The 12,814-nt window shown below is 42.4% G+C and overlaps 1 protein-coding gene across 1 annotated transcript in view; it reads right to left on the bottom strand.

The window, feature by feature from the left end:
• The window catches only part of LOC149445402 (uncharacterized), a 135,371-nt gene extending 123,735 nt beyond the window's left edge, over nucleotides 1–11,636 (bottom strand). Inside the window, exons 1-2 of the mRNA XM_089653815.1 lie at nucleotides 10,712–11,636; nucleotides 10,019–10,037 (exon numbers count right to left, since the gene is read on the bottom strand). Of these exons, the coding sequence (XP_089509941.1) occupies nucleotides 10,019–10,037; nucleotides 10,712–11,580 (888 nt within the window). The 5' untranslated portion in view covers nucleotides 11,581–11,636. The remainder of the gene's footprint in view (nucleotides 1–10,018; nucleotides 10,038–10,711) is intronic.
• Between the last annotated feature and the right edge of the window lie 1,178 nt (nucleotides 11,637–12,814).

The raw sequence follows: 12,814 nt of genomic DNA, 5'->3' as shown, positions 1-12,814 counted from the left end.
CAGTAAATTTGGAAAAAAATTTTCCAACTTTACTGATAAACAAAATATGCTAAAATCCCGAAAAATGGCTGACCAATTATCCCACTAACGGAAGAGGCCCTTGTCCCCATTAACATGGGGACAAGGTGTTATGGATTTGGTAAAATGCCTATTTTGTTTCCTATTGAATATATATATATACGCTATTTCTATAAGTTTTATAAATATTTACTTTTATACTTTAATACTATTTCTTTCCACATATTTATAAATGTTTAGCATGAATATATATGTTGTGTGAATATTTTCTGCCTGCTGGGCTTTGTGGTACTTTAAGAAATCCTTGCTTAAGAAATATTTGCTCACAGGAACAGACCCCCTCCCATCGTGTGATTTGGAAGACAAAAGAATGTTTTTCTCTTTTTAAGATAAGACTGAAGAAGATCACACCTATACCATGACGGATATTGTTTTCGTGTAAAGTGACCAATCAAAGACTAATATAATGCTTATGCTGTTATCACGTGATGTTCGCATCATTTTTCATATATAAACTCACGGTTTTATTTCAATAAATTAGAGAAAAGTTTTCACAGACCAAACGTGTCAGTGTGAGTTTCTTCATGTGCGCACATTCCAAAAGCTGGCCAGCATCATAAATTAGGACAGGAACAGATAAGCACTGGACAATTTAAGTCCAATACTAAATCATCTGGTGCCGAGAAACCCGGGAATTCTGGGTAATGAACCTGCAGCCAGCCGACATCAAAAGGCATTAAGTGTCAGTCAAACTGGACAGGCCGGAGATTGATCACCTCTCGGAGCATGGTAAGATATATTTTGCTATCTTACCATTGCTTATCCTGTCTTTGTTGTTGATTCATACCTGTGCCTAGTACGGCTGCTAAAGGTCACTAAAGGCAGGTAACCTTGTATGCCCGGAGTTTATTTAAATATACCTGCATGTGCTTATCTGTTACCTGGGTCTCTGTTGTGTGTTTTTATGTATCAGTCTTGAGGTGGGAGAGGAGTGGACCTACTGAGGGTTTTGACACATAATTTCTCTGGGTGTGTGGTAACCTTGTGTGTTGACCACAAGAGAGGAGGTGTCGGGTACGCGTCACGGTAGTGTGGCAGTGGGTGCCGTAACCGTGTGTGTGTGGGTTACAAAGAGTTACTCAGTGATCTGTACTCTAGCCCACCAAGATAGACTGATATGTCATGTCCTAAATGTGTGTCTGGTTTAATGTTTGCCATTCATGAAGACGGTTGGGGTTTGTTAAGGGTTAAAGAGAAAGGATATAGTCAGGAATTGTTAGGACGTCATCCTCTGTTTTCTGATTTGCCTGAAGTGTTAGTTTTCCGCCTTAATGTGCATTACCCTGTAAGGGGGGGTATTGGGAAATCAATTCAGCAGATAGAAGCAGAGGCGAGAGAGGGGGGGCACATTACAGAAAGGTGCCCCTGCCAAATAGAACAGCTGGAAGATTGTGAACAGAGTGAGCAGCAGCGCGTGAAGAGTCCTGGGTTTCTGTTAGGAAGGACCAGAGACAGGAGGAGATGGGTCAGAAGCTAATAAGACCCCTAGAAAGGAATGTTAGCACATGACCTGGTTGCACAGAGGGAGGGGGAGCAGTATGTTAAGGGACTAGTTAAGTTAGAAAGTATGTGGAATCAAAGATAAAGAATGGCGAAGAAAAAAAAAAAGAAAAGAGGAGAAAGATGTCTTAATTGACAAATATTTGCTGAAAACAGCAAGAAGTTTGGTATAATGTAGCCAAAGTTATCCACAAAGAGTAGTGGACAGAACAGGTATTGCTACAGGAAAAAAAACAAAAAAAAAACAAAAACTGTTTATGTGTACCATTAATGTGTTAAATATTGAAAAGGATTACTGGCATGTCATATTGTAAAGAAGGGAGAAGGAAGTGAAGCAGTTAAAAAGTTATCTAAAGTAGCAAAAGTTTGTAAGCTGAAGGTCAGGACTGGCATACATCATTGTAGGAACAGAGAGGAATGTTATGTGAAAAAGGTTTGCTGAACGTGACAGAAGCTTGGTAAAAAAAAAAAAACTGTAAAAGCGTTGAATAAAGGATAGTTGGAAGAAATTCAATAAAATGGCGATTGTATAATGTATCATAAAAGTGAAAATGGAAGCCCTATGATGATAGAATTCAGGACAAAGGAGGGCAGGGACAGCCCTGCCCTTTTGTCTAACGCCTACTTTATTCCCATAACCCCAGCCCTGCCCAGTACACTTCCTGCTAGCAGCCATCTTGCTACACCTGTGTTGTCATTTCCTGCCCTGCCCAGTACACTTCCTGATGGCAGCCATCTTGCTACACCTGCTTTGTCCCTTCCTGCCCAGCCCAGTACACTTCCTGAAGGCAGCCATCTTGCTGCTCCTGCTTTGTCCCTTCCTGCCCAGCCCAGTACACTTCCTGGAGGCGGCCATATTGGTACACCAAATTAGACAAATGGAAGGCCAACGCCTTGAGTGAGCCGCCTCTACCCAATGTGTCCGGTCTTACAAGTCAATGGTACATTCTACGTAGCACCGGATGTGCTGAGCAGAATCCCAAGTTGTCTATGGTCCACAGGACCCGAAGATATTGGACGTTTAAAAAGGTACCCCAAATTATGGTGGAACTGAAGCCTGGAGCTCCCGTACCCAGGAAACCACAGTACCCACTGAAACCAGCGCAATCCAAGGCCATTTCGAAGTAGGTCAAGTCCCTTGTGGCAAATGGTGCACTCATACCTTGTACCTCTCCATGTAATACACTTTTGTTCCCGATAAAAAAAGAAGACACCCAAAGGAGAACCAGGGAAATACAGGATGGTACAGGACCTCCGAGCAGTGAATGAAGCCACTGTCTTAGAGACACCTATCGTTCCAAATCCCCACACTTTACTTACAGGGGTATCTCCAACAGCAAAGTAATTCACCGTGGTGGACCTGGCAAATGCATTCTCCAGCGTTCCCTTGTATCCTCCCTGCAGATACTTCTTCGCTTTTATCCATGAGGGGCAGCAATACACCTGGGCAGTTATGCCACAAGGGGGTGAAAAATTCCCTGAGCCAGTTTGCCAAGGCCATGACCACCATACTGGACACGTGGCAAAAGGAACATTTGGCAGTGGTCCTTCTTCAATATGTGGATGACTTTTCCTCTGTGCTGATGACCTGCCCACGGCTGAAGAAGCCTCAGAGAGTTTACTATGTTACTTGGCACACCAAGTCTGTAAGGCCTCTAAACCGAAGTTGCAATGGTGCTCTACAACAGTCGTATTCTTGGGCCACTGCCTCTCACATGGAACCAGGCATCTTACGGAGGAAAGAGTTAAGGCCATCCAGAACTTGCCACTCCCTTTAGGCCAGAAGCCACTCCATGCCTTTCTTGGCCTCATATCCTACTGTAGGTCATGGATTCCTGATGTTTCTTGGTTTATGCAACCACTCTACGATGCTCTCAAGTCTGAGCCCTTCCATCTGTCCGAAGAGGCCGACTCCAACTTTTTTTGGCTCTACAACGCTTACTTTCTTCAGCCCCAGCCCTGGTTCTACCAGACTACGAGAAACCTTTCAAACTGTTCATGTCTGAACGCCAAGGCCATGGCACAGGAGTATTGGCCCAGTCCCACGGAGACTGCCTACGATCCGTAGGCTACTACTCATACCGTTTAGACCCAGTGGCTAGAGGAGCACCCTCGTGTCTGCGTGCAGTTTTCGCTGCTCCAGCTCTGCTGGATAAGACCTCTGATATCGTACTGGGACATGAACTTGTTCTTCTGGCACCGTATGCCATTGCTGCCATTTTAAACTAAGTTCAACCTAAACATTTGTCCACAGCGAGGCATCTTAGACTACAGTGTTCCCTCCAATTTCCTGATAACGTCACTCTCCTACGTTGCCAAACCCTGAATCCGGCCACTCTCCTCCCAATTGCTGAGGGGGGTAATGAAGGTAATGAAGAAAGTGGAGAGGATCATGGAGCCACTGAGCCTCATAATTGTTTTGAAGTGAGGAAAATGGAAACCTTCCATCTCCCCCACAGTGAGTGAAACACTACTGCAGGATCCAGACTTCACTTTCTTTGTTGATGGTTCCAGATATGCAGAAGATGGAGGCAAATATTATACAGGATTTGCGGTCACTACTGCAGACACAGTCCTACAGGCAAGAGCCCTATCGTCAGCAATATCTGCACAGGGAGCTGAACTTCAAGCATTTACAACAGCATTCCAGATGGCGGAAGGAAAAAAGGCCAATATCTACACAGACTCCAGATACGCCTTTGGGATGGCCCATGACTTTGGACCCACATGGAAGGCAAGAGGATTTATGACTGCGGAAGGTACGTCCATAAGATATGGAGCAGCCATTGGACGACTGCTGGAAGCACTCCTTCTACCCATTCAAGTGGCTATTCTGAAGGTAAAAGCTCATGGGAAATTAAACTCTTCAAAAGCCAAAGGCAATAAGCTGGCAGATTTGGCGGCAAAACGAGCGGCCATGGGACCACCAGAAATGGAAGGAGAGGTGACCGGAGAGTGGGAACCAATATTCACCTTACAGACCTTACCTGTGGACAGAAGCTACCTCAAGGAACTCCAAGAAGCAGCAAGTCCAGAAGAAAAAGAAAGCTGGAGACGGAGAGGAGCTATTTTCAAAGACGGTCTGTTTGAGTGCAACAAGAGGCTTTGTTTACCCAGGAACATGTTCCCAGCTGTAGTCCAGTGGGCACACGGAGCAGCCCATTTGTCAAAGAGCCTCATGAACTCTTTTATCAACAAGTACTATATAGCGCCTGGAATCACCACATTGACAAATAATTTTTGCAAAACATGTGCCATATGTGCAAAATGCAATCCGGGACGCACAGAGAAGACACCACAGAAACACTTGGCCAAACCCCTATACCCCTTTCAAAGGAAACAAATTGACCATATCCAGATGCCAAAGAGTGGCCGGTTCAAGTACACCCTAGTGGTGGTGGACATGTTTTCCAGTTGGCCAGAGGCCTTTTCTGTAACTAACATGACTGCTAAAACAACTGCAAAGAAACTCCTCACTGAGGTTGTATGCAAATATGGGTTTTCCAGAGGTGATAGAGAGTGACCAAGGCCCCACTTTCACAGCTTCAGTAACCAAAGAAATATGGGCGGCATTAGGAGTCACTCTGGTGTTCCATTCCAATGTAGTGGAAAGTAGAAAGAATAAATGGCACTCTGAAAGCCAGAATGCTACAAATGGCCCAAGAGACTGGCATGAGTTGGCCAGACAGTCTGCCTATTGCCCTATTTAGTGTCAGATACACACTAAGGGGAGAACACTCCCTATCCCCTTATGAGATTTTGTTTGGCTCAGCCCCCTGACTCGGTTGTTATTTTCCACAAAAGTTGCAATTACAATCTGATGTGTTAACTGATTATGTGACTGCATTATCACGTGAATTAACCTGTATCTATGTCCAAGTGTTTTCTCCATTCCAGATCCTGAGTCAGATATTACCTGGAGATTGGGTATTATTAAAGAAATTTATGAGGAAACATTCCATTGAGCCAAGATATGATGGTCCATTACAAGTTCTGCTGTGCACAGCCACTTCTGTCAAGGTGGCCGGGAAGAACACTTGGATACATGCCTCCCACTGCAAGAAAGTCCCAACCCCTGAGGAAAAGGCGTCATCTACACCATGATGATTGTGTTGTATATCCTTTTTCTAATAAGTTTGATAAAAGCTCAGCAGGTGGATATCACCAAAACAGGTGCTCAACAGGTGGCCATCACTAAGGTAAATTGCACCACCACATTTTGGTACAACTCATCCAACGCTCATGTATCCACCTTCACCTTCGATTTTTGTAGTGTACTACCTGCTTGGTGCTGAGGCATTCCAGATCCTAACTGGGCACAGCAGGTATGTGAAAAAGGTGGTGACCAGATTTACAAATGTGTCACGGATGATTATTGGGGACAGAATTGTGACTATTGAGGATTGGTCGGATGGAATACGGGAACAGCCTGGGGATATAGACCACAGAGTGCTCTAAACAAGAAAGATGGAAAGGGGAAGTCCCTCATTGACCGTATGAAGTTTCTGAGGTCGGGGTGTAATATCAAGGGGGAAAGACTCACCATAAATATAGAGAATCCCAGCCCTGGTGATGCAGGTATTTATTGGTTAGGCAGGACCAGCTTTTCTGGAACTGGTTCTCTGGAAAGGCTTCAACTAAAAGACATGTATCGCTCATCAGAACCAGTGGTCAATCCCCTCAGACCCTCCATTCGTACCATAGGTGACATGGTGGCAATAGCAAATCCCACCTTTGAGGACACTATGGCCGCAGAAACTGTTTTTTCTGATACCAACTTGTGGCTTGAGTGGATGAGGTTCACTGCCAGCCAGCATAACAAAAGTAATTGTTATGTCTGTGGTAGTGCCAGGCCACATTTAGGTACAGTCCCTCTCTCAATCCCATGGGACAATGAGGAATGTTTCCTCAGCCTGTTCACCAACACACCCACCAACCATTCCACATGTGAGAAATGGAAGAAGGAATATCCGATGTGTGGTGGTTTATGTAATAATTTATTCTAAATATGTAGGGCGGTGTCCTCTCCCTTAAACAAAATCTCAGCAGTGCCTCCAAATTTATCCTGTGGTGGTTTATGTAAGAACTTATTCTAAATATGTAGGGCGGTGTCCTCTCCCTTAAACAAAATATCGCAGTGCCTCCAGCCGTTAAAATACGGCAAATATTTAATGAACCAATAATTTGGACACCTTAATAATTTGATCACCACTTATTATACCTTGAGTTCTTTTAGCCAGTATGATTTCGTACCATACACACAAAAATTGCCTTATAATAAATAAATAATGTACAAAATTTATATATATATTAATACAAACGCAAAATACTGGTGATAAATGTATACTTGTACATACAATAAAAATATGACAGGCTAATTCTATATGATCCAACAATAGATGATTATAGATAATAGTAAATAGAGGAAAAATCAAATTTAGGTATAAGTTGTAACCTTATAGTGCTTCAGAAATTATTTCTAATTTCTCTTGGCCATAGAGAAAAAAGAAAGATATCTCTGATAAATTGCACTACAACAAAACTACTGATCAGTTAAAATTTCAATACCAAATCAAATAATTTTTAGTGATAATTATGTATATAATCTTAATATTCCTAAACACACAATACAAATGCTATAAGTCTATGGAAAATTGGAAATATCAAATAAAATACAATCCTAGCAGTCTCACCACTCCTAGAACCTTGATTTTGAGGCCTCCCCAGTGGGATGCAGTTGGGCCTTCAATGGTCCTCAAGACAAAATGGCAGCTGGAACTCCTTCAGCAAAATGGCCGCAGGTAGCAGGTGAGATATAATGCAGTAGGTGTTAGCAATAGGATAGATGATATATATTGGAAGTTATAGCAGCCTAGATTGTAGTGTTATAGTAGAGGTTCAGAAGTTTCAGATTGTAGATTTTCAGATTGTAGATTGCCTTAGATCTTTTCAGCTTCTTCAGATTCTTAGCTCTCTTTAGATTTTTTCCAGATCTTCTAGATTTTTTCAAGAAGATCCTAAGTGTGAGGTGTATGGTCTTTTTATACCATACAATCCTTTGTTTCAAGAGACCCTCCCAACAGGCTTGTTGATTGGCCGGTCAAGAAATGTGTGTACATAAAGATATATCTCACCTGTCCACTGGGGGCAGCTAGGGATCACAAAACAATTTTGTGTTGTAATGATGACTCATCCTTTGATTGAAATAACATGTCTTTAGGTATCAAATATATATGTATCCTATTCAAGTATAGTTGATTCTACTACTACTCTTGGATGAGGACCATAGAAAGATATACATACATTTGGTTTCTCATTTCCCTGATATTTAAACTGTTTTGAAACATTTGATTTCTTTTGGAAATGTATAATTGACACCAATTCAGGAATCATCTTATTCTTCATCATTTCACACTTAGTTGAGTGGGATGCAATACCTAACCTTCTCAAAGATATTTTCCCTTGATAAAAACTGTTAGTAATATGCCTTTGATAATGTCTCTGTGGGTAGATATATCAAGTTTTTAGCTTTAGATGACCTAAGTTTCACCTTCTTGTTTAAGGAATGAAGTTCCCATGAGTACGAAAAACTCTGTTTACCTGTTTATTGTGTGGAAATTAGGGTAAACAGCCAGTTATATTTTGACCTCAGTATCCAATAGCTATTGTGACAGTTCAAGAATTTTGTTTGTTCATCACACTTTCCAAGGTTTTGTGTGAGCTCTCAGACAATCAGGTTTCCATCTCATCATTGTCCTTTTTGGTGAGGTGTGTTGGCTCACCTGTAGAAGTCCAAATAGTGGTGTTTGACTTTATAATTAAGTTTTCTGCAGATGAAATCTCCTAGCTTCCCATAAACCATGGCACTTGTTTAGGAAACATATATCTGCCAGGTCTTAGACTAATCAACATCAGATCCCACATTGTCTTTTCTGGGACTTTGATCACCTGTAGGAATTTCAATAGTAGTGTGTGTCTCATTGTCTTTCAAACATGTTTCTTCCACTCACTGGTTTTTGTAACATCCTAGAAGGTCATTTGAATTTCAACCAAGAATGTTAACCCCTGACAGTCAGCTGGGATTCCCAATTTTGGAATAAAATCATTTCTTAATAAATAGTCCCCCAAAAGTCACTACAGATGGTTACTAAAAGCTCAAAACCTGGAGTGGGTATTACTATCTATCCAGGGAATTTCACCTGTTACTCTAATTACAAAGGCAAAGGGAGGTTTCTGGGTAATTTTACAGGTTATTGTTCCACCTACAGCAGCATTCCGGGGGTTAAGGTGCAGAATCAGACTCAGTCTCTCAGTGACATATACTGGATCTGTGGGGACCAAAGATTAGAACCAGATTGGAAGGGATTTGGACTGGTGAGTATGCTCTTGCAAAGGCCATTATGCCTCTCCACATCCTAGGAGAGAATACTCCTGACCCAACGCCTGGCCGTAGGAGGAATCGGAAAGCTCCTTCTGGTAGTTTTGACCCACATGTGTATATAGATGCCATTGGAGTCCCAAGGGGGGTGCCTAATAAATTTAAAGCCAGAGACCAAGTAAAGCAGGCTTTGAATCCCTGATTCCCATGATAACTGTTAATAAAAATGTAGATAGGGGTAACTGTACTAATAATTCTGATTCTCCTGGCCCTGGTTATATGCTGTGTTATACCATGTGTGAGGAAATTGATGAGCAAAGCTGTAGACAACAGAACACCTACCTTCCTGAACCAGGAGCAAGAGGATCTCCATATGATAGATGAAGGAAAACCTTACACCCCATTACGGTCCCTCCCCGCCAATAGTAATCTCACAATATTGTAGGGATAGCATCTGACTTCCTTATGTACAAAGTCTGTGGCAAGGGGGGTGATGAAATAGTCATCACTTGTCTAACGTGCAGCATAAAAGAGTTCCAAGGTACATAAGGACAGATGAGCGAGGTCTTATAGGGACAGAGGAAAATAGTCATTTTAAGGGGGGACTGTGATGGATTTGGTAAAATGCCTATTTCATTTCCTATTGAATATATATATATATATATTTCTATACATTTTATACATATTTACTTTTATACTTTAATACTATTTCTTTCATCATATTTATAAATGTTTAGTATGAATACATATGTTGTGTGAATATTATCTGCCTGCTGGGCTTTGTGGTACTTATTATTACATGGAGTTTATATAGCGCCAAAGGGTTTGCTCAGCGCTGTACAATAGGGGGGGACAATACATGGCACAGTACAACAAAAACAGACAGCGTATGAGGGGTAAGAGGGCCCTACTCTTTCAAGCTTACAATCTAGGAGACTTTAAGAAATCCTTGCTTAAGAAATGTCTGCTCACACGCACCGACCCCCTCCCATCCCGCCAACTTGAGAAAAAGGAATGTTTTTCTTTCTATAGATAAGACTTGGAAGAAGATCACACCTATACCATGACGGAGATTGTTTTCCTGTGGAAATGACCAAAGACTGATATAATACTTATGCTGTTGTCACATGACTCTGATGCTGTTGTCACATGACTCTGATGCTGTCCTCACATGACTCTGATGCTGTCCTCACATGACTCTTGCATCATTCTGCATATACAAGTTCACTTTCTCATTATAATAAACTAGAAGTATTCATAGACTGAACTTATGTGTCAGCGCGAGTCTCTTCCAGTGTGCGCACATTCCAAAGCTAGCTAGCAAAGATTAATTAGGAAAGGAGCAGATAATCAACAGACATTTTTAGTCCTCTTCTAAATCAATATCATTATCAGGAAACGCAACTCCAACACCCAAGAAGGGCTGAAGTTGTGTCCTTCATTTCCAGAATCTACTGACCACTCTGCACCCCAAAATTTACTGCACTTCATCCATGTCTTTGGGGGCCTCTCATCTCCTTATCAACTGTTTCTTCCATGATGAAGGTCAGCCATGGAGTATATCTGAGGTGTATATCAGGGTGTGCTTCTTCCCCACATGAGAGCTGGGATGTCCAGCAACATTCATCTAGAAGACATTTCCCGCACTCAAGGCACTAATACACCTCCAGGGTTGTGTGGGACCCCTGATGTACAGGAAGACAGGACTTCAGTGAGGAACATTTACCTCACTCAGGACAGGAAAGTTGCTTCTACCCCGTGTGAGATCTCTGATGTCTGGAAAGATGGGACTTCTGTGAAAAACATTTACCGCACTCAGGACAGGAATACGACTTCTCCCCCGTGTGAGATCTCTGATGTCTGTATAGATCGGACTTCACTGAAAAACCTTTCCCGCACTCAGGACAGGAATAAGGCTTCTCTCCCGTGTGGAATCTCTGATGTCTGTATAGATCGGACTTCACTGAAAAACATTTCCAACACTCAGAACAGGAATACGGCTTCTCCCCTGTGTGAGATCTCTGATGTCTGTAAAGATCAGACTTCACTGAAAAACATTTCCCGCACTCAGGACAGGAATAAGGCTTCTCTTCTGTGTGGAATCTCTGATGTCTGTAAAGATTGAACTTCACTGAAAAAAATTTCCCACACTCAGAACATGAATACGGCTTCTCCCCCGTGTGAGAGCTCTGATGTTTATTAAGACTGGACTTCTCTGAAAAACATTTCCCGCACTCAGGACAGCAATACGGCTTCTCCCCTGTGTGAGACCTCTGATGTATGACAAGTGTTGATTTTCCAACAAAACATTTCCCGCACTCAGGACAGGAATACGGCTTCTCTTCTGTGTGAGATCTTTTATGCAAATTAAGTCTGGATTTAGAATGGAAACATTTCCCACACTCAGTACAGGAGAACCTCTTCCCTGTTGGAAGGCCGGCCCGGTCCCTCACAGTCTGAGGATCCTCAGGATACGAGGAATCCGATGGTCCATCTACACTGGGTGGAGCCGGATGGACATTGGAGGGAGCCGGGTTTTCTCCTGGACTATACTGTGTGATGTCCTCATCTTCTACTTTCCAGTCTGGAGACAAAGTGAGACAATCCTCGGAGGTTTTCCTCATCTCCCGGCCATGGACTAAAATACAAAGACAAAGAGGATTACTAGACAGGAGCTGATTGGTTACCCCAAACCAGGACTCCACCCACATCAGGCAGCTTGGTCTCTGAGGAGCTTACAATTCTACCCTCAAGGGAACTATGAAATGGCTCCTCTGATCTCCTACCAGGTCATTTCTTTATTCATGGACCTTAGTCAGAGAGTGAGGAAACAACCAGAACTGTCTTTTATAGGAGGGACAGTGATGAGGGGATTATAGGACGAGGGTCCCCACCCCCTCTATCACTCATCGCCATCTTCCCAACACAAGAAGTACTGCACTTCCTTATTTAGTCCATGATTTAGTCATGAAGAACAGCGGGGCTGAGCCCCACCAGAGGTCAGAGAGTGAGGATGGGGGGAGAACAACCAAGATGAAGACTGGACTGATCCTGAAGACCACCATCATTGGGGTATTGACTCCTCCCTCATTATCACTTTCTGTTTAAGGGTCCAAAGTTGGAGGATGTTATCACATTATTATCACCATGTAAAAGTCTGTGCTCCAATCACATCATCCGATATAAAATGTCCAGCTGGGAGGAAATGGGGGGAACAAAAGAGAATCCATATTATGTGTATATATAGCAGTGGGGGGAGGGGGGAGAGCAGAAGTCAGGATTATGGAATGTACAACATAGAGTATATAGTGCAGAGGTCAGGAGTATGGAATGTACAACATAAAGTATATAGTGCAGGAGTCAGAAGCATGTGATGCACAACTAAGTATATAGTGAAGTGGTCAGGAGTATGTAATGGACAACACAGAGTATATAGTGCAGGGGTCAGGATTATGTAATGTACAAAAGAGTATATAGTGCAGGGGTCAGAAGCATGTAATGCAAAACTGAGTATATAGTGCAGGGGTCAGGAGTATGTAATGTACAACATAGATTATATAGTGCAGGGATCAGGAGGATATAATGAACAATATAGAGTAAATAGTGAAGGGTTCAGAGTATGAATTGTAATTCATAGAGTATATATTGCAGCGATCAGGAGTATGTAATATAAAATACAGAGTAAATAGTGCAGAAGTCAGAAGTATGTAATGTACAACAGAGTATATAGTGCAGGGGTCAGGAATATGTAATATACAACAAAGAACATATAATGCAGGGGTCAGGAGTATGTAATGTACAACACAGAGTAAATAGTGCAGGGATCAGGAGTATGTAATGTGCAACATAGAGTATAAA

The sequence above is a fragment of the Staurois parvus genome, unplaced genomic scaffold (assembly GCF_062004578.1).
Source record: "Staurois parvus isolate SC_StPar_1 unplaced genomic scaffold, SC_StPar_1.0 ptg000721l, whole genome shotgun sequence".
Taxonomy (NCBI): Eukaryota; Metazoa; Chordata; class Amphibia; order Anura; family Ranidae; genus Staurois; species Staurois parvus.
Note: the sequence above shows the minus strand (reverse complement) of the source record. Positions and strands in the feature narration are given on the sequence as shown.